Source organism: Pan paniscus, chromosome 7 (assembly GCF_029289425.2).
Source record: "Pan paniscus chromosome 7, NHGRI_mPanPan1-v2.0_pri, whole genome shotgun sequence".
Lineage (NCBI taxonomy): Eukaryota > Metazoa > Chordata > Mammalia > Primates > Hominidae > Pan > Pan paniscus.
Window position 1 is genome coordinate 52,058,530 of NC_073256.2, and position 19,960 is coordinate 52,078,489.

A 19,960-nucleotide genomic window follows, 5' to 3' on the forward strand; every position below is an offset into this window, starting at 1 on the left:
GTCTGGTCTTGAACTTCTGACCTCGGGTGATCCACCTGCCTCAGCCTCCCAAAATGCTGATTACAGGCGTGAGCCACCAAGCCCAGCCTATTTATTGATTATATGCTAAACATGGAGTGGGTTACTTAAGCCTCCCCTTTTTAGACCATATAGAGTAATTTCCTGATGTTGCCATGGCATTTGTGGCGCCAGTGGGAGTGTAGCAGTGAGGACGACCAGAGGTCAAACTCATTGCCATCTTGGTTTTCATGGGTCTTGACCGGCTTCTTTACTGCAATCTGTTTTATCAGCAACATCCTTATGACCTGTATTTCGTGCTGACCTCATCCTGTGATTTAGATGGCCTGACCCTCGGGAATGCAGCCTAGCAGATCTCAGCCTTATTTTACCCAGCCACTATTCAAGATGGGGTTGCTCTGGTTCAAATGCCTCTTGACAGTCTTTCTTTCCTTTTTTCTTTTTCTTTTCTTTTCTTTCTTTCTTTTTTTTTTTTTTTTTGAGAGGTAGTTTTGGTTGTCACCCAGGCTGGAGGGCCACGGCATGATCTCGGCTCACTGCAACCTCCGCCTCCCGGGTTCAAGCGATTCTCCTGCCTCAGCCTCCCAAGTAGCTGGGATTACAGGCACCTGCTACCACGCCCGACTAATTTTTGTATTTTTAGTAGAGACGGGATTTCACTATGTTGGCCAGGCTGGTCTGGAACTCCTGACCTCAGGTAATTCGCCCGCCTAGGCCGCCCAAAGTGCTGAGGTACAGGCGAGAGCCACCGCGCCCGGCCCAGCCGACAGTCTTTCTTCCGTAATACGATACAAACTAGTAAAGATTTTCTTTTTCCCCCGGCGGAAAAGAGCTGTTAGGCTTCCAGATTTGTTTTTGTGGGTTATTAGACCTCTACTTTTCTTCTTGGTATTTTCCCTCCCTTATCAACTTTGTTTGTTGTCTCAAATAGGCAATGAGGAAGACACAGGTGTTTATTATTATTGGAATGCTCTTTCCATTTGGTCAGTGGTTTCTCAAAGCAGGAGGCATTCAAGTTCTGAGTTTCTAAAGTCAGGACCCGGTGCCGCACCCAACGTGGGCGTGGGGAGTGGCTAAGTCAGGGTCTGAGGGGCAGGGCCGGGGCCTGGCTGCGAGCTGGGGCCGGGGGACTCGGAGAAGCGGGGACCCAGCCCCGCCGCGCCGCCTGCACCTTTCCCCAGCCTCCTCCCAGCAGAGGGGATGCCCGACAGGGAGGGGTCCCATCCTCATGAACGGTCACAAACAGGGCGCTAGGGAAGCACGCCCGACCCCCGCGGTCCCCGCGCTCCAGGATTCGGCAGACTGCGCGCGTCCTGCCTCCCGCGGATCGCACTGGGTCCCAACAGGGTTCCCAGCTGCAGGCAGCGCCCGTGAACAAGCCCAGCATTGCGGACGGGCGTGCGCAGACACCAGCCTGGTGGAGACGCGGGGGCGCGTGCGCGGCGACGAGACTGCCAGGGGACGCTTCGCAACACCGAGAGTCTCAACGTTTCTCGAGATAGGTGAGGCTGGGCGTTCCGGAACTGGTTTCCCGGAAGCAGCATGTCTGCGCCCGCTATCCGGCCGGAAGTTGCACGCTGAGCCGCGGACACCATGCAGTCAGATGATGTGAGTCTCCTCCAGTTGTTCTTACACCCGGGGTTTGCGCAGGGAATTTTGCCCATTTTCGGACACTTAGAAAACGCGTACACAGCGGGTCTGTTGCCTCGTGCCGCTCTGGATGCGAGGCTTCCGGAACCCCGATTTTCCAACATAGGGTTCTCACGCGTGTCTAGCAGGGGTTTCCTGCCCGCTGCCCCGGCCGGGTTGTGAGCACAGGACTCCGTCACCTCAGCCCATGGGGTCGATGTGTCCCGTCCTTCGTGCCTACCAATGCAGGACGTCGCGCCATGCTGTCAGCTGTCAGCTCCGGACTTGGGGTGGGGGGCGGCCCGGGATTTGGCGAAGCTGACTCCCAAGTTTAAGCGTCCTTCTCATCCATGTGCGCGTTACTCTTCCATCTGCGTTTCCTGTGTAGGCTTTTCTTTACATTTGCTCTACTTCTGCCTAAGTCATAATTTCGGAAGTATCCTAGATTCATTCATTGAGTTTTTTGTTGGAGAAATAACAGTGTGCTTACAGTGTGCCAGGCATTGTGGTAATTATTGAGGATTTGGTTAACCAGAAAAAATGCCCCACCTCTCCTGGAACACTGATGGGGGAGACACAGTAAACAATTGAACAAATAAATTAACAATTACACTATATAATCATACTATGAAAGAAAGACCAGAGATGATGAAGGACACTTCAGATAGGGTTACTCAGGGAAGGTTTCTCTGAACAGAAGATGTTTGAGTTGAGATCTAAAAGATAAGAATAAGCCAGTCACTGAGGAGCTGAGGAAAAAGCAATCCAGGCAGTAGGAACAGTAAAGTACAAAGAGTTGAAGATATGAGAGAATGAATATAAGGGTCATCAAAGTGACAATGTAAGACAGGTAATGAAATTAGATATGCTTGCCAGGGCGAGGTCATGTAGAATCTTGTAGGAAGTGTTTTTTAGGCCTTTAATGATCTATGTTTGTGAAAAGTTGTCTAGTTGCTGTGTGAAGGACTTTTGGAGGGAAAAAATGAAAGCAAGGAGACTAGGGTATGACAAAGGTTGCTTCAAGCCAGACACAGTGGCTCACGCCTGTAATCCCAACGCTTAGGGAGGCTGGGGCTGGAGGATCGCTTGAGGCCAGGAGTTCGATTCCAGCCTAGGCAATAAAGTGAGACTCCATCTCTACAAAAAATAAAAAATTAGCTGGGCGCGGTGGTGCTCGCCTGAGGTCCCAGTTATTTCGAAGGCTGAGGCAGAAGGACTACTTGAGCCGAAAAGTCCGAGGCTGCAGTGAACTATGATGGCACCACTGCACTCCATCCTGGGTGACAGAGAGACCCTATCTCTAAAGTAAATAAATTTTTTTAAAAACGAAAGTGGCTTCGCCTAAGGTAGTAATTTAATGGTGGAGATAAAAAGAAATTGATGAATTTGAAACCTTTTACGTCAGTATAATTGACAAGACTTTGGTGATGGATTAAGTGAAGAAGAAAAGGAAGAAATCAAAGGATTTGGGATATAAATACATAGTTCAATGGTGATTTTATTTATTGAAGTGGGGGAACTCTAGGGAAGACTGTTCTTATGAGGGATGTGGAATTGAGAACTCCTTGTGGATATGTTAATATTTATGTTGCCTTTTAGATATTGAAGAGATGTCATATAAAACTCTGGTGCTCAGGAAAGAAGTCTGACCAGAAAATAACAATTTAGGAGTCATCCATTTAGAGATGATACTTAAAGCCACAAGCCTAAAAGAGCTCCCTTATTCTTCTTACCTGTTTCCTACCATCCCCCACCAGACACACCTATAAAATTCTTAAAGTGTATTTTATTCTTTTGCCCTCTTCATATTTTTCCTTTAACAGTGGTAAAGCTTTTTTTACCCCAGTTCCTCAAGGCAGCACACTCAAAGGCTGTCATACTCTTATGCATGCTATGTGGCCTTTAGACCTGCTATTTTGTGATACTTTGTTTACATATCTTTCCCCTAACTAGATAGACGAAACTCTTTAAAGAGTATACTTTCTTTCATTCAGCAAATACTTAAGTGGCTACTGTGTGTCAGGACTTCGAGATGTCAGTGCCTTACATAAATTAAGTATATAATGCTGAATGAATAAAGAGCACATTAAGTACAGGAGGATAGCAGTAGATAGTTTTCTTTGCCCTCAATGAGATAAAATTATGGTATGTATATCTAAAAATCTAATACCATGAAGCCTTTTTTTTTTTTTTTTGGAGATGGATTCTCACTCTGTCGCCCAGGCTGGAGTGCAGTGGTGTGATCTCGGCTTACCGCAACTTCTGCCTCCTGGGTTCAAGCGATTCTCCTGCCTCAGCCTCTCAAGTAGCTGGGATTACAGGCACCTGCCACCACACCTGGCTAATTTTTCTATTAGTAGAGATGGGGTTTCACCATGTTGGCCAGGCTGGCCTCAAACTCCCAACCTCAAGTGATCCGCCTGCCTTGGCACTCAAAGTGCTGGGATTACAGGTGTGAGCCACACACCCGGCCCATGAAAGCCTTTAATAATGGATAATGAACATAAGTAAAAAAGGAAAGTTACGAAGTATATAAAATGTGATTTCACAGAGTATGTCAAAAAAAGTCTGGAAAAATATTTACAGAATAGTAATGAAATTTTATCTCTGGGTAATGGAGTTATGATTATTGCTCATCTGTATTTAGCTTTTCTATAAGAATCTGCTGGGCTTTTTTGTTTTGTTTTTTTTTTTTTGAGACGGAGTTTCACTCTTGTCCAGGCTGGAGCGCAATGGCGCAATCTCGGCTCACCGCAACCTCCCTCTCCTGGGTTCAAGCGATTCTCCTGCCCCAGCCTCCCGAGTAGCTAGGATTACAGGCATGCGCCACCATGCCCAGCTAATTTTGTATTTTTAATATAGACAGGGTTTCTCCATGTTAATCAGGCTGGTCTCGAACTCCTCACCTCAGGTGATCCGCCCGACTCAGCCTCCCAAAGTGCTGGGATTACAGGCGTGAGCCACCGTGCCCGGCCTTGCTGTTTGTATTTTAAAAAGTAAACAAGTCAGGCTATTTTACAAAACATTTCTTCCTCTCATTCCTGTCCTTGGGCATTGCCTTCTTGAATTAATATAGTATCTCTTGGGGCAGAGGATTTGAAATGGGCTTTTACTTTGTCTTGCAGGTTATCTGGGATACACTAGGAAACAAGCAATTTTGTTCCTTCAAAATAAGGTGAGTCTCGATTTACAACTTGGTCAAAGATTCCTTCAGTTGCCTCTTTGGCAACCCATTTTATAATCTTTGTTTCTTTTCTCCCATTCTAGAACCAAGACTCAGAGCTTCTGCCGAAATGAATATAGCCTGACTGGACTGTGTAATCGGTCATCCTGTCCCCTGGCAAATAGTCAGTATGCCACTATTAAAGAAGAGAAAGGTAACTCCCCAGTTTTAACTTCTAGAAGAACTGCTCCACAGCTTTTACAGGGATGTTCTTTAGTTTCTGTAAATAACATTAAAGCTATTTTACTTTATCCTCAGGACAGTGCTACTTGTATATGAAGGTTATAGAGCGAGCAGCTTTTCCTCGGCGTCTCTGGGAACGGGTAAGCCTTACAACAAAACTACAGTGACCGCTGATCAAGAGCATCAAAGCCACATGCTTGACCATGATGCCCAATTCCATGACCATTAACTTTTGAGGCCATCCTCATTAGGCCATAGGTGTCACTGACAGTGAAAACCTAATGAATCATTTACACTTGCCCTTCAAACTTCCTTTTTCTGTTTGGTAGGTCCGGCTTAGTAAAAACTATGAGAAAGCACTGGAGCAAATCGATGAAAATCTGATTTACTGGCCCCGTTTCATTCGACACAAATGTAAGCAGAGATTCACCAAGATCACCCAATACCTAATTCGAATTAGAAAACTTACACTAAAGCGACAGTAAGTATGCGGATCATTCATTATTTTTAAATCTCTCTTTTTATGGAGCTTGTTTTGAAGTTGAGAAATTGTGAAACTTCGGGGCTTTCTATTCAACTTTGTGGAGTCTGTTATGATGTACTAAAGAGAAACTTTAGCTTTGACTAAAGGTGTGCCCTTTGATATGGCAGGACTTTTAAAACAGTAGAATACAACTTGATTATCACCCTCCTTGTCTGAAAATCTTTCAGAAAATTGTATTTTCTTTTTTGTTAAGACGGAGTCTCACTCTGTCGCCCCGGCTGGAATTTGCAGTGGCGCGACCTCAGCTCACTGCAACCTCCACCTCCCCGGTTGAAGCAATCCTCCCACCTCAGCCTCCTGAGCAGCTAGGATTACAGGCATGGACCACCATGCCTGGCTAATTTTTTTTGTATTTTTAGTAGAGATGGGGTTTCACCATGTTGGCCAGGCTGGTCTAGAATTCCTGACCTCAAGCGATCCGCCTTAGCCTCCCAAAGTGCTGGGATTACAGGCATGAGCCACCATGCCCAGCCTTCAGAAAATTTCCTCTATGACCCCCGAGGGAATCTTAACTTTAGAGATTTGAAAATGATCTAAGACATGTGACTATACAGGAATGTAAGAACTTTACTCTGGATTCACTGAAAACTAATTTTTAAAAGTGATATGAAATCCCCAGAATTAACAGAATACCTTCTCTAGGACTGTTAGGCCCTAATGCTTTCTGACTGTGATCTACATAGAATGCTAAAGATGATGTCAGACTTCGACAGAAAATTCTTTTTTCTTAGTTCACTGAAGTCTTAATTTTAGCATGGTGAATGCCCTGAGAATCCCAGAATGCCTGAACAAAAATGGCCGGATTAAAATATATGTAAAAATATATGACTTTTTATAGTATTAAATTTCTAGAAGTGTTTAGTGTATCTTGCTGTATTGAGCTGAGCCCTACAGCACCAACCTTGGGCTCCAAGGCTTGTTTGAATTGCTAGCCTCCGTGAATGCCTGAAGCTCAGCCATCCTGCCCTGCACATGAGTAGACTTCCATTTTAGTCACCAATTCCAATCCTTTTTTCTTCTCATCCTTAAAAAGGAACACAGTACATGACAGTGGATTTTCTGATATATTTTCTTTCCCTTAGGAGGAAACTTGTTCCTTTGAGTAAGAAGGTGGAGCGTAGGGAGAAAAGAAGAGAGGTAACTTATTGTTGTGATATTCATACCTTCTACATTTTCTTTCTGGGGGGCTCTTATAGATTCAGTCACCATCATTTATGTAAACTGTTGAGGCCTTGGATAATGGTTCACTAATAGATAACTATTAGTTGCCTAAGACATTTGATTTTTCATATTTTAAGATTATGATTTTCAGCACAGGTTAAAGTATGTGTGCTTTGGGGATATATGTAATGGAGAACAGAAAGAATCCACAACTCCTTTTTCTAAATTTCTTGTGGTCAAATATTGCAGAATTCAGAATTTTGATGTTGCATATTTTACATACTACATAAAACCTTTAGTAGATTTTGAGCATTTTAATCAAATGGAATTTCTGCTGTGAAATACAATACAGGCATGCAGTGAGTAATAACATCATGGAAAATTGGGTATCTGTCCCCTCAAGGATTTATCCTTTGTGTTACAAACAGTTCAGTTATACTTACAGTTATTTTAAAATGTACAATTAAGTTATTGACTATAGTCACACTGTTGTGCTGCTAGCAAATACTACGTCTTATTTCATTCTTCCTATTTTTTTTAGCAGGGGTACCCATTAATCATCCCCACCCCCATTACCCTTCCCAGCCTCTGGTAACCATCCTTCTACTCTGTATATCCATGAGTTCAATTGTTTTGATTTTTTGATCCCACAAATAAGTGAAAACGTGCAATGTTTGTCTTTCTGTGCCTGGCTTCTTTCACTTAACATAATGACCTCCGGTTCCATCCATGTTGTTACAAATGACAGAATCTCATTCTTTTTAATGGCTGGATAGTACTCTATTGTGTATAAGTACCATATTTTCTTTATACATTCATCTATTGATGGACACTTAGGTTGCTTCCAAATTTTGGCTGTCGTGAACAGAGCTGTAACACACATGGAGTGTGGGTATCTCTTTGATACACTAATTTCCTTTTGGGTCTGTACCCAGAAGTGGGACTGCTAGATGGTATGGTAGCTCTAGTTTTAGTTTTTTGAGGAAGCTCCAAACTGTTCTCCATAGTGGTTGTACTAATTTACATTCCCACCACCAGTGCACAAGGGTTCCCTTTCTCCACATCCTCTTTAGCATTTGTTATTGCCTGTCTTTTAAAAGATAAAAGCCATTTTAACTGGGGTGAGATATTTCGTTTTTTTGATTTGCATTTCTCTGATGATCAATGATGTTGAACACCTTTTCATATGCCTGTTTGCCATTTGTATGTCTTCTTTTGAAAAACGTCTACTCAAATCTTTTGCCTCCCCAATCCCTGCCCCCTGCCTTTTTTTTTTTTTTTTTTTTTTGAGACAAGGTCTCACTCTGTTGTCCAGGCTGGAGTGCAGTGGTGCGATCTTGGCTCACTGCAAGTTCCACCTCCTGGGTTCACACCATTCTCCTGCCTCAGCCTCCCGAGTAGCTGGGACTACAGGTGCATGCCACCATGCCTGTATACAAAAATTATATATTTTGTAGAGACGAGGCTTCACTATGTTGCCCATGCTGGTCTTGAACTCCTGGGCTCAAGCAATCCAACCACTTCAGCCTCCCAAAGTGCTGGGATTACAGGTGTGAGCCACCATGTCTGGCCCTTTTATTCACTTTTTAATCCAATAATTAGAATTTTTTCCTGTAGAGTTGTTTGAGCTCCTTATATAGTCTGGATTTTGTTTTGTTTTGTTTTTGAGATGGAGTCTCATTCTGTCACCCAGGCTGGAGTGCTATGGGGCAATCTCAGCTCACTGCAACCTCTGCCTCCCAGGTTCAAGCGATTCTTGTGCCTCAGCCTCCCAAGTAGCTGGGATGCCAGGCGTGCACCACCATGCCTGGCTGTTTGTTTTGTATTTTTAGTAGAGATGGGGTTTAGCCATGTTGGCCAGGCTGGTCTCGAACTCCTGACCTCAGGTGATCTACCTGCCTCAGCCTCCCAAAGTGCTGGGATTACAGGCGTGAACCACCGCGCTGGCCTGTATTCTGGTTATTAATCCCTTGTCAGGTGGATAGTTTGCCCAGTCAGTGGATTGTCTCTTCACTTTGTTGTTTCCTTTGCTGTGCAGAAGCTTTTTAACTTGATGTGCTCCCATTTGTCCATTTTTGCTTTGGTTACCTTTGCTTGTGGGATATTAAGAAATTTTGCCCAGATCAATGACCTGGAGTTTTCTCAGTGTTTTCTTGTAGTTTTGTAGTTGGAGGTCTTAGATTTTTTTAATCCATTTTGGTTTGATTTTTGTATATAGCACAAGATAGGGGTCTAGTTTCATTCTTCTGCATATGGAGATCAAGTTTTTCCAGCACCATTTATTGAAGAGACTGTCTTTTCCCTAGTGTATGTTCTTGGCACGTTTGTTGAAAATGAGTTCACTGTACGTGTGTGGAATTGTTTCTGGGTTCTCTATTCTGTTCCATTGGTCTCTGTGTCTGTTCCTATGCCGTTACTATAGTGTTGTGGTTGCTATAGGTCCATAGTATAATTTGAAGTTAGGTAATGTGATTCCTCTAGGTTTGTTTTGTTTTTGTTTTTTTTTTGTTTGTTTTGCTGTTTTGTTTGGATAGCTTTAGCTATCCTAGATCTTTTGTGGTTTCATAACAATTTTAGGATTTTTTTTTCTATTTCTGTGAAGAATGTCATTGGTATTTTTCTTTTTTTTATATTTATATTTGTCATTGGTATTTTGATAGGGATAGCTTTTCTTTTGATGCTTCTGTTCCCATTAATCACAGTTATGTATCTAAAATCTGTATCATTGGTCTGCAGAGTTGTGCTCACCTCAATAAAATTTTTGAACATGTACTCCCCAATGTTATTTATAAATATTTTATTTTGAGACAAAGGTTCATTCTGTTTCTCAGGCTGGAATGCAGTGGTGCAATTTTGGCTCACTGCAACCTCTGCCTCCTGGATTCAAGCAATTCTTGTGCCTCAGCCTCCCAAGTAGCTGGGATTCCAGGCATGCACCACCACGCCCGGCTAATTTTTGTATTTTTAGTAGAGATGGGGTTTCACCACGTTGGCCAGGCTGGTCTCAAACTCCCAACCTGAGGTGATTCACCCGCCTTAGCCTCCCAAAGTGCTGGGATTACAGGCTATAAATGTTATTATACATATACACTTCCACTAATAATACAATGTGTATTATAACTAATTGTGATGTAGTGAAACAAAAAAGTCTGCTTCTTAGCTGAGTATGATTTTGTCTTGAAGGGCTGTCATAACTGAGGGATTGTAGAGAAGTGCACTGTTGATAGGTGGTCTCAAGTACTTTAATTTTTCATTATGCTCCATCAGTTATGGAGCGGCTTTTTTTCAAGTCCAGTTAGTGAGTTTTCATCTCCAGTTGTCAAACAGGTGTTCCTACAAACCTTTCAGAAGAAATTAATTTTTTCTATTTTCACCAATTGAGTTTGTAACCCTCTGAAAAATGTAGATTTGGAAGAGTTTTAAATGCATTACAATATTCTGTTTCCACATTTTTAAAGTGTGTGATTGCAATTTTTATAGGAGACATGTTTTCAGCAGTACCATATGTAGATATAATCAGTTTTCTTTTCACAACCTTCACAGAACAAGTTTTTTTTTCAAAAAACAATTGTCTTCCTCAAACTATTAAAATGTTACTTTTGTTTGGAAGAGACAGATTAAGCGTATTTATTTTTAAAAATGTCTACTGGGTTACATAAAAAGATTGGCAAATTTGGAATATTTTTCTTTTTGTGAAAAGTGCATGGATCATCTTTAGGTTCTACAACTCTCGCTCTGTCGCCCAGGCTGGAGTGCAGTGGCGCCATCTCGGCTCACTGCAACCTCCACCTCCTGGGTTCAAGCAATTCTTGTGCCTCAGCCTCCTGAGTAACTGGGATTACAGGCATACACCACTCTGCCTGGCTAATTTTTTGTGTTTTTAGTAGAGACGGGGTTTCACGACGTTGGTCAGGCTGGTCTTGATCTCCTGACCTCGGGTGATCTGCCCACCTCGGCCTCTCAAAGTGCTGGGATTACAGGCATGAGCCACCTTGCCAGCCTGGTTCTACAACTTTTAAAAGTACTAACGCATTAGATAACCAGCATACTTTTATAACTACTCTCTATCTTTGGCAGAATATTCAGTGTCATCTATGAATCCACTTAACTAAGCAAACATAAACAGTTAAATAGTCGTCTAAATAAACGAGTGAGACCACCACTTGCAAGCCCTATGTGCAGTATTCCTCCCTTGAGATATCTGGCTCACTGTATCTGACACACAACTATTTACTTTATAGACAGAGTCAAGGCACCAATGTCAGTGTACAAGAAAAGTAGTAATGATGTTAAATTTTTTAAGGAAAAAGAGATATGTGGAAGTTTTGAATATTTTCTTCCTACACTTCAGTCAATACTCTTGAAGTGTAAACACCCCACTCTAGAGAACAACATGGAACATCGCTGTAGCCCTTTTTTTTTTTTTAAGATGGAGTCTCGCTCTGTTGCCCAGGCTGGAGTGCAGTGTCGCGATCTCAGCTCACTGCAAGTTTCGCCTCCTGGGTTCACACCATTCTCCTGCCTCAGCCTCCCGAGTAGCTGGGACTATAGGCGCCCGCTACCATGCCTGGCTAATTTTCCATGTGCCCCTACACAGTTTTAGGTAATCATTCTAACATAACTTACAGATATAACACTTTAAAACCCTCTATGACTTTCACTATCAAATTAATGCACCATCCTGGGCTATTGTGTGGTAGTACAGGTTGATGTCATGTGTCATCTCCAATGAGAGATCACTGGAGGAAGAGATTTTTACCTATTCTGTCACATGGAATCTAGCATGATTTTAGAAAATGTAAACGAATGAAGATTTCTGTTCTCTTTTCTCAGCTTTTACAAAGTCTGGCTCCAGAGTTGCTAGATTATTTCTGAGACACTTAAATGTATATAGACTTACATGCTTTGTATCTGTCAAAGCCTGTGTTAGAATTTAATTTAGAATGTTGTTTACAAAACCATAGGAATTTCAAAATGGAAATGTTCCCAAGAAAGTTTACAAGAGAAAGAAGAAATCTATCTGGTTGGAGAGGCAAAAGCCAGTATTAGCAAGGAGGGGAAATAATTACATTGTCTTTCTTATAAACAACTTGGTAGTTTCTTCCATTTTTATAAGATAAGTAATGAGCACTGATGAATTAAACGGATTTGCTCTTTCCTCCTTATAGGAAAAGGCATTAATAGCTGCTCAGCTGGACAATGCCATTGAGAAGGAATTACTGGAGAGACTGAAACAAGATACGGTGAGAAAGCCATTAGCTTTGGGGTACTGAAATTTTAAGTGGTAGTATGTTGCTAAGACATATTGGGAATTTTTTTTTTTTTTTTTTTTTTTTTTGAGATGGAGTCTTGCTTTGTCACCCAGGTTAGAGTGCAGTGGCGCAATCTCGGCTCACTGCAACCTCTGCCTCCCGAGTTCAAGCAATTCTCCTGCCTCAGCCTCCCGAGTAGCTGGGATTACAGGCACCGCCACTGCACCCAGCTAATTTTTGTATTTTTAGTAGAGACGGGGTTTCACCATCTTGGCCAGGCTGGTCTTGAACTCCTGACCTCGTGAGCCACTGTGCCTGGCTGGGAAATGTTTTTTAACATGATATGAAGATCTCCACTTGAATTTTATCCCTGGAATAAAATAAATCCATATCGGCCTGGCTTCCTTGCTTTAATTAATGCAAGCACATAAAATGCTTTGGTTACCCTTGATACTCCATTCACTATAAGAGACCTTTCCCTTTTTGCCATTATTCTCAGCTCCATTCCCCAAGACAACAATTCCAGATTTCTGTATAAAAGCCATGGGGTTTTGCTTCTCCTGCATATTACCCTAGTCTTTTAAGGCTCTTTGAAATAAGTTTTTATTCTCTTTTTAAAAATTAGTGTTGTTTATACAGACAACATGACTAAAGTATGCTTTTTCCTTATTATTTCCCCTTGTCAGCAAAATTACATTTGTCCCAATGCATGGGTTTTGTAGACTATTACATTTTAAATTATTTTAAAATGTAACTCCATAGAAGTTACCTATTTGATACCAACTGCAGATGATTTAAATGTTCAAAAGAACATGCTTTTTTAAGACACTGCTGGCTCTACACTTAAAAATATTACTCATCAAATTAAGTATTCTGATTTAATCACTGAGGAAAAAATAATATTCTCCACAGACAGTGGAACTTCAAGTGTAATATCCAAATGTAAAGTTAAAGCCAATCTGTGTTTATGTTCTTCAGTATGGCGACATCTACAACTTCCCCATTCATGCCTTCGACAAAGCCCTGGAACAACAGGAGGCAGAGAGTGACTCTTCAGATACTGAGGAAAAAGATGATGAAGATGATGATGAGGAAGTAAGTCTTGTTTTTGTTTTGCCAAACCTACTAGATACCATTTGTATAAAACTGAGAAACAGAATATCATCTTTAGTCCGCTAACCAAAAATGATATGTCTTCTTTTTTCTTTCATATGATTAATTTTGGTTTAGCACTGGTTGCTCTGTTCTTCAGGCTAACCAACAAACCATTAACAGTTTTAGTCTTAATTTATTGGTCTTCTAAAATTGTTCCTGCAAGGTGACAAATTATAAAGCCTTTCCTGTCTATATCTAGTTTTTAACCATAATGAGGATGTTTTATTGCTAATAATTTAAATCAAGAATAAGAATGATCTGGTAGCCCTAAAATTTTTAAAATTCAGAAGCATTAAATTTAGAAAGAACTAAATTTTCATTGCCTAGTGAAAAGACTGTGGTTCTCATTATGTTATTTTGTACTTACTTAGATGTCTAATCTGAATCTTCATTATGTATTCTGAACCTAACAGTTATGTTTTATTTATAGGATGTGGGGAAAAGAGAATTTGTCGAAGATGGTGAGGTAGATGAGAGTGACATAAGTGATTTTGAGGTGAGCTTTATGGGTAAAAAGATTGTCCTTTGGCCTGCAGCAAAAAAAAAAAAAAAAAAAAAAACAGGGAGGTGGCCAGGCACCGTGGTTCACTCCTATAATTGCAGCACTTTGGGAGGCCAAAATGGGAGGATTGTTTGAGCTCAGGAGTTCGAGACCAGCCTGAACAACATAGTGAGACCTCATCTCTAATAAAAAAAAAAAATTTTTTTTTTTTTAGATGAAGTTTCGCTCTGTAGCTCAGGCTAGAGTGCCATAGCGCAATCTGGGCTCATCGCAGCCTCAGCCTCCCGGGTTCAAGCGATTCTCCTCCTTCAGCCTCCCAAGTAGCTGGAATTACAGGCATGTGCCACTCCACCCGGCTAATTTTTTGTATTTTTAGTAGACACGGGGTTTCACCATGTTGGCCAGGCTGGTCTAGAACTCCAGACCTCTGGTAATCCGCCTGCCTCAGTCTCCCAAAGTGCTAAGATTAGAGGCATGAGCCACAGGGCCTGGCCTAAAATTTTTTAAAAATCATGACCAGGCGCGGTGGCTCACGCCTATAATCCTAGCACTTTGGGAGGCCGAGGTGGGCGGATCACATGAGGTCAGGAGTTCGAGACCAGCCTGGCCAACATAGCAAAACCCTGTGTCTACTAAAAATACAAAAATTAGCTAGGTATGGTGGTGCATGCCTGTAATCCCTGCTACTTGGGAGGCTGAGGCAGAAGAATCGCTTGAACCTAGGAGATGGAGGTTGCAGTGAGCTGAGATCACACCACTACACTCCAGCCTGGGCAACAGAGCGAGACTCCGTCTCCAAAAAAAATTAAAATTCAGCTGGATGTGGTGGCGGTTGCCTGTAGTCCCAGCTACTCAGGAAGCTGAGGTGGGAGGATTGCTTGACTACAGCAGTTTGAGGCTGCAGTGAGCCATGACTATGCCACTGCACTCCTGCTTGGGCAACAGAGCAAGACCCTGTCTCAAAAAAAAAAAAAAAAAAAAATTAAAGGGACAATTTCTGAACACAGACATAGACAAATCAATGCCCTAGTCTGTTATAGATTGAGGGGACAATGAAGGGAGTTTGGAGAAATCTAGTGTTTTCCCTCTTCCTTTATCTTTTCTCTCCCCGTAATAGGATATGGATAAACTGGATGCCAGCAGTGATGAAGATCAGGATGGTAAATCCTCCAGTGAGGAGGAGGAAGAAAAGGCCCTTAGTGCGAAACACAAAGGCAAAACGCCCTTGAGAGGACCACTGCAGAGAAAACGAGCCTATGTGGAAATAGAATATGAGCAGGAGACAGAGCCCGTGGCCAAAGCCAAAACCACGTGATTTCCCTTTCAGCATTTATACCCAGGACTGAACATGCAGAACTGGTTTTTTTTTTTTATCTTAAACACATACACACCTCCAGTTTTTGCTCTTTTGTGTTGTATTGAACACAATATTTGTGTTTTTATTATTTATGCCACATCAGTGGGGCAAGAAATCTGGAGTGAGTGAAGAAAGCTAAGTTGTGAACAAGAGTGTTTTTATAGCATATGTGTTGAAGTAACAGCTTGTGCCCGAGAAACTTAACAGATGAGTTCTTGAATCTGGGATGAGATGACGGATGTAAATATTTCTAAATTTTAAATGTTACATTCCTTGGTGTCCTTTTTTCTCCCAAACTTTATTTAGAAATGGAAGGAGTTCAATTTTTTCTTGTTCTACTTTCCCTACTCTTACGGAGGTAAAAGGAAAGAAAGAAGGAAAAAGCAGCTTTCACTTACAAAGTTTCGTGTAAAAATATCTTTTTTTCTTAAATAACTCCATTCATACAAATTGGGATGGGAAGAAAATCCTTTCCTCTTGGGAAAGTAATACAAGTCTTAAGTTCCATCGTAGGGTGCGCCTTCAGAAACCTGCTGCACTTTTCTGATACAGTTCACCACTTTTCTGTCTTCACAGCTTTGGGGAATTTTGGCCAGGAGACCCTGAAACATGAAACCAAACAGGCTTTGATTTTTTTTTTTTTTAATTACTTTTTTCCCCTTTTGCTTGATTCTTCTTCCTTGGTATCAAACTCAAAGGAGGAAAGAATGGATGACACTTGGGGACAGGTCACTAAGCAGAATAGGTATTAGTTGGTTTTTTATTATTTTTAAATTTATATAGCTCTCATGTATTGAAGGTGTTACTTTAAAAACTGTGTTAATGTACTTGCAAATCTCCTGCTGGCTCATGAAACAGCAGAATTCCAGCCAAGGCAAATTCAGTTGGATCTAGGGCTTGAAAACTGCCCAAGATTAAAGAGCTAAGATGAAATAGTTTGAATAAACTTGTAAAATAACAATTCATACTATCTCTACATATTTTTAGGATATGAATTTTTTTTTCCTGCTGGGTAGATTGTCCAGTGACTTATGGCATGAATTTCTTTTCATGCTACCTTCAGTCTTCAACTAAAGATTTCTAAAACGGGTAAGAAATGAGGCAATAGTTTATTAAATACATAGAAGTACACAGCTATTATATGCTGTGGCTTTGAGAAGTTAACTTTTGTGGAATATGAAACCAAAGGAAGAATTTCCATGTAGGTAAATTAAGAATAGGGAAAAACATCTACCTAAAAGATGGTTGTCCCTAAAAAACTGGAAACATCTGAAATGCTCTATTTATGTTATTATTCCTGGGAGCTTGTAGCCCATTATTTTTACTTTTTTTTTTTTTTAATTCAGAAGACTAGAACAGAACTTAAATTTTACAAACTTTTGATCATAATGCTTTTGCCCATTCTGTCTCGTCCTTAGCCCCAGTGACATGTGCTGATCCTCCTGCCTTTAGTTCTAAATGGTTCTGAATAGCTTTAAAAGTTGAATAAAAAAAAGATCAAGCTCTTTTGAGGCTAGAGGGCTCATATGGAGATCTAAAACCCTCCATGTTCATTTCCAGACTTGGTCAGGCACATACCTAGTAAATTATAATCAATCATGGGAATTACATAAGGATAATGAGGCCCAACTGAAACCAAGTTTCAGTCTGCCTTACCTTTACCCGTCCTTGAGAACAGCGGTCCAGGAGAATCAGGCAGTCTGTGGCCTCCTGTAGCAGGGCGCTCTTAACAGACTCAGGTGTAAGGTTTGGATCCCTTGCTACATCACAAATCAGTTTCAAGAGGGCCTTCAGTAAGACCACAAGTCTGCAGGAAACTCTGGAATCAGGAAGAAAAGCTATGTTCATACTCTAAATCTGGATATTAAAATTGGAAGAGACTTCAAAGACTGTCAAGTGGAAAGCTATCATTTCATAAATTAAGGAACTTAGGTCAAAGTTAAATGAAAAAGACCTAAAAACAGAACCAAAGACAGCCTCTAGATTTCTTACCCTCACGTCTCCTGTTAGCATACTGCCTATACACACAGACACACCCTCTGCCACACTGCTCTCTTCCTTCCTTCCAGAAGCTTGGTTGTACTGTAAGCAACAGCTCCTTCATGGGCTGAGAAGGGGAAACCAGGATCTCCCCAACCAAGGGCCTATACTTTTATTTTTCAACTCTATTAACTGAACTATGCTTGGAGAGAGCCCTGAATCCTTTAACTTTAATGCCATCTTAGGCCTGGAAGTTAGAGTGAGGGAAATGAGCTTGGCTTCTGGGACTTAGTGTCAAGTTGAATTTTCTGTCATTTAATTTCAGATCCTAGCTCATCATCAGTGAAGTCCAGCCTACTTACTTGTAACTATTAACCTTTCTAAAAGTTTTCATCGCCTTGGTAAAGCTCTAGAAATGGACAATGCTAGTGACTGCACAATATTGTGACTGTACTTAATGCCACTGAACTGTACACTTTAAAATGGAAAATTTATATGTATTTTTACCACAATAAACAAAAAACCCTAAAAAAACTTTAATGAAAGGTGGAAAATAATTTAACTTATAATGTGAAAACACAATGTGAAATGTACAATAAATCATATTTATGGACAGATGGCGTGACTGGGAGAAAAAAGTTTTCATCTCTTTATCTAAATACTCCTCATTTTCCTATGGTTTGGGTGCCTCTCAGCCCTCATTATTCAACTTATAATCGGCTCTGTTTTCCATTTCCCATGCTCCACCCCCTCATACACATACACACATATTCCTTTTCTACCTCCCTACATTTATTCACTCTCCCTTCTTGGAATCTTGGTCTCTGCTCTTTAAAGACCTGACAATCTGATTCGATTTTATTCATCCATTGATTCATTTTCTTCCAGTCCATTCATTCTTTAAATATTTGTATACCTAATACTAGGTACTGAACATACTTTGGGAGAATATAATAGATGTGGTTTTCCGTTATCCTGGAGATTATAATTCCGTAGGGAGAAAGATAGTAAACAAATGCAACCTAGTTACCAATATGACTAAGGGAAAGGTTGTCATGGGGAAATGTTACTCTGGATTCCTTGCACATTTATAAGGAAGTGAGAGAATACGGTGCAGAATAGCTACTGTATGTTGTTGGGGCACTAGATTCTCTGGCTGAATTCAATTTTCAGCTATGCAAGAGATGCTTCTGCTGACTCCACAGTTTGGGTTCCAGTTCCTGACACCTACCTCAAGCCAGAGTTGGAATGATTTCCAAGCAAGTATATCGTACATTAGTATGCTTTTTTAAAATTTGTATTTTTTTTTTATATTTTGAGACAGAGTCTCGCTCCGTCACCCAGTCTGGAGTGCAGTGGTTCCATCGCAGCTCACTGCAACCTCTGCCTCCTGGGTCCAAGTGATTCTACTGCTTCAGCCTCCTGAGTAGCTGGGACTACAGGTGCGTGCCACCATGCCCGGCTAAGTTTTGTATATTTAGTAAAGACAGGGTTTCACCATATTGGCCAGGCTGGTCTTGAACTCCTGACCTCAGGTGATCCACCAGCCTTGCCCTCCCAAAGTGCTGGGATTACAGGCGTGAGCCACCGCACCTGGCCTCTAGATTGGTATTCTGATCACTGCTCTGCAGATGTTAAATGATTTGCTATGAAGTACTCTATTCTCAATTAGATTTAAAGAACATTAGGATTAACAAAGTTAAGCAAATGTTTTATTGCAACACTTCTAAATGACCTTTAATCTTCTAATACGCATTCTAAATCTAGAGAGAGGTACAACCTATATGGTTTCCCAACCTATTTGACCACAGAATTTTTTTTTTCCTGTGGGGCATCAAAGAGTACCTAGATGGAGATTCTGCAAAACACCAATCTAAACCATTCTTAAGATATATAGCCAGGCACAGTGGCCCACGCCTATAATCCCAGCACTTTAGGAGGCTGAGGCGGGCAGATCACGAGGTCAGGAGTTCGAGACCAGCCTGGCAAACATGGTGAAACACCATCTCTACTAAAAATTAAAAAAAATTAGCCAGGCATGGTGGAGGGCACCTGTAATCCCAGCTACTCAGGAGGCTGAGGCAGGAGAATCACTTGAATCCAGGAGACAGAGGTTGCAGTGAGCTGAGATCGCGCCACTGCACTCCAGCCTGGGTGACAGAGCAATACTCCATCTCAAAAACAAAAACAAAAAAAAAGGCTGGGCATGGTGGCCCACGCCTGTAACCCCAGCACTTTGGGAGGCCAAGGTGGGTGGATTACAAGGTCAGGAGTTCAAGACCAGCCTGGCCAACGTAGTGAAACCCCATCTGTACTGAAAATACAAAAAATTAGCCGGGCCTGGCGGTGGGCGCCTGTAATCCCAGCTACTTGGGAGACTGAGGTAGGAGAATCACTTGAACCCAGGAGGCAGAGGTTGCAGTGGGCAGAGATCGCGCCACTGGACTCCAGCCTGGGCGACAGTGTGAGACTCCGTCTCAAAAAAAAAAAGATATACTAGAGTTTCAAAGAGAAGCGATTTAACAGTGTCAGAATCTGGAACTGATACCTGGTAAAAGAGTCAACTATGAGCACCTCAAGTAACTATAGTATATTTTATCTTTCTAATGCCATTTTCTCAGTTTAAAATCCTATAGGTGTGTGAAAATGAGAGGTATTCAAATACATAGTATACATTTAATACTTTGTACTGAATGTATTAAATACATCCAAGCAAGTTCTCAAAGAAAATCGGCTGAGTTTTGCACCTTAAGGCTGCTATTACCTGGGCCAAGTATGTTGCATGAGAAGTTTTAGGGTTTCCAATATCTTCAGTCTAGCTTCCTCCTCAGGTCCATCATAAACCTCCAGATAACCAATGATGACTCTCTCCAGCCTCTTTAAGTGCCGGACAGTTAGGATCCCCAACCTAAAGATGAAAGAGAAAATATGACGCCAGTGCAGTGGCTCATGCCTG

General features: G+C 41.5%; 2 protein-coding genes across 4 annotated transcripts in view; one reads left to right on the forward strand and one right to left on the reverse strand.

Annotated features, from left to right (window-relative positions):
* On the forward strand, positions 1–17,538 carry MAK16 (MAK16 homolog). Its single transcript, XM_003830749.5, has 10 exons — positions 1–1,626; positions 4,773–4,822; positions 4,915–5,024; positions 5,129–5,193; positions 5,383–5,534; positions 6,680–6,734; positions 11,927–12,001; positions 12,989–13,105; positions 13,596–13,661; positions 14,785–17,538. The coding sequence occupies exons 1-10, from the start codon at positions 1,612–1,614 to the stop codon at positions 14,980–14,982; spliced, it is 903 nt and encodes a 300-aa protein (XP_003830797.1). The 5' UTR covers positions 1–1,611; the 3' UTR covers positions 14,983–17,538.
* TTI2 (TELO2 interacting protein 2) overlaps positions 15,427–19,960 on the reverse strand; it is a 14,180-nt gene continuing 9,646 nt past the window's right edge. For all 3 annotated transcript variants that reach the window (XM_014345913.5, XM_003830751.7, XM_055116453.2), the window contains 3 exons: positions 19,769–19,912; positions 16,681–16,843; positions 15,427–15,626 (listed from right to left, as the gene is read on the reverse strand). In XM_014345913.5, coding sequence (XP_014201399.1) covers positions 15,522–15,626; positions 16,681–16,843; positions 19,769–19,912 — 412 coding nt within the window. In that variant the 3' untranslated portion in view covers positions 15,427–15,521. The remainder of the gene's footprint in view (positions 15,627–16,680; positions 16,844–19,768; positions 19,913–19,960) is intronic.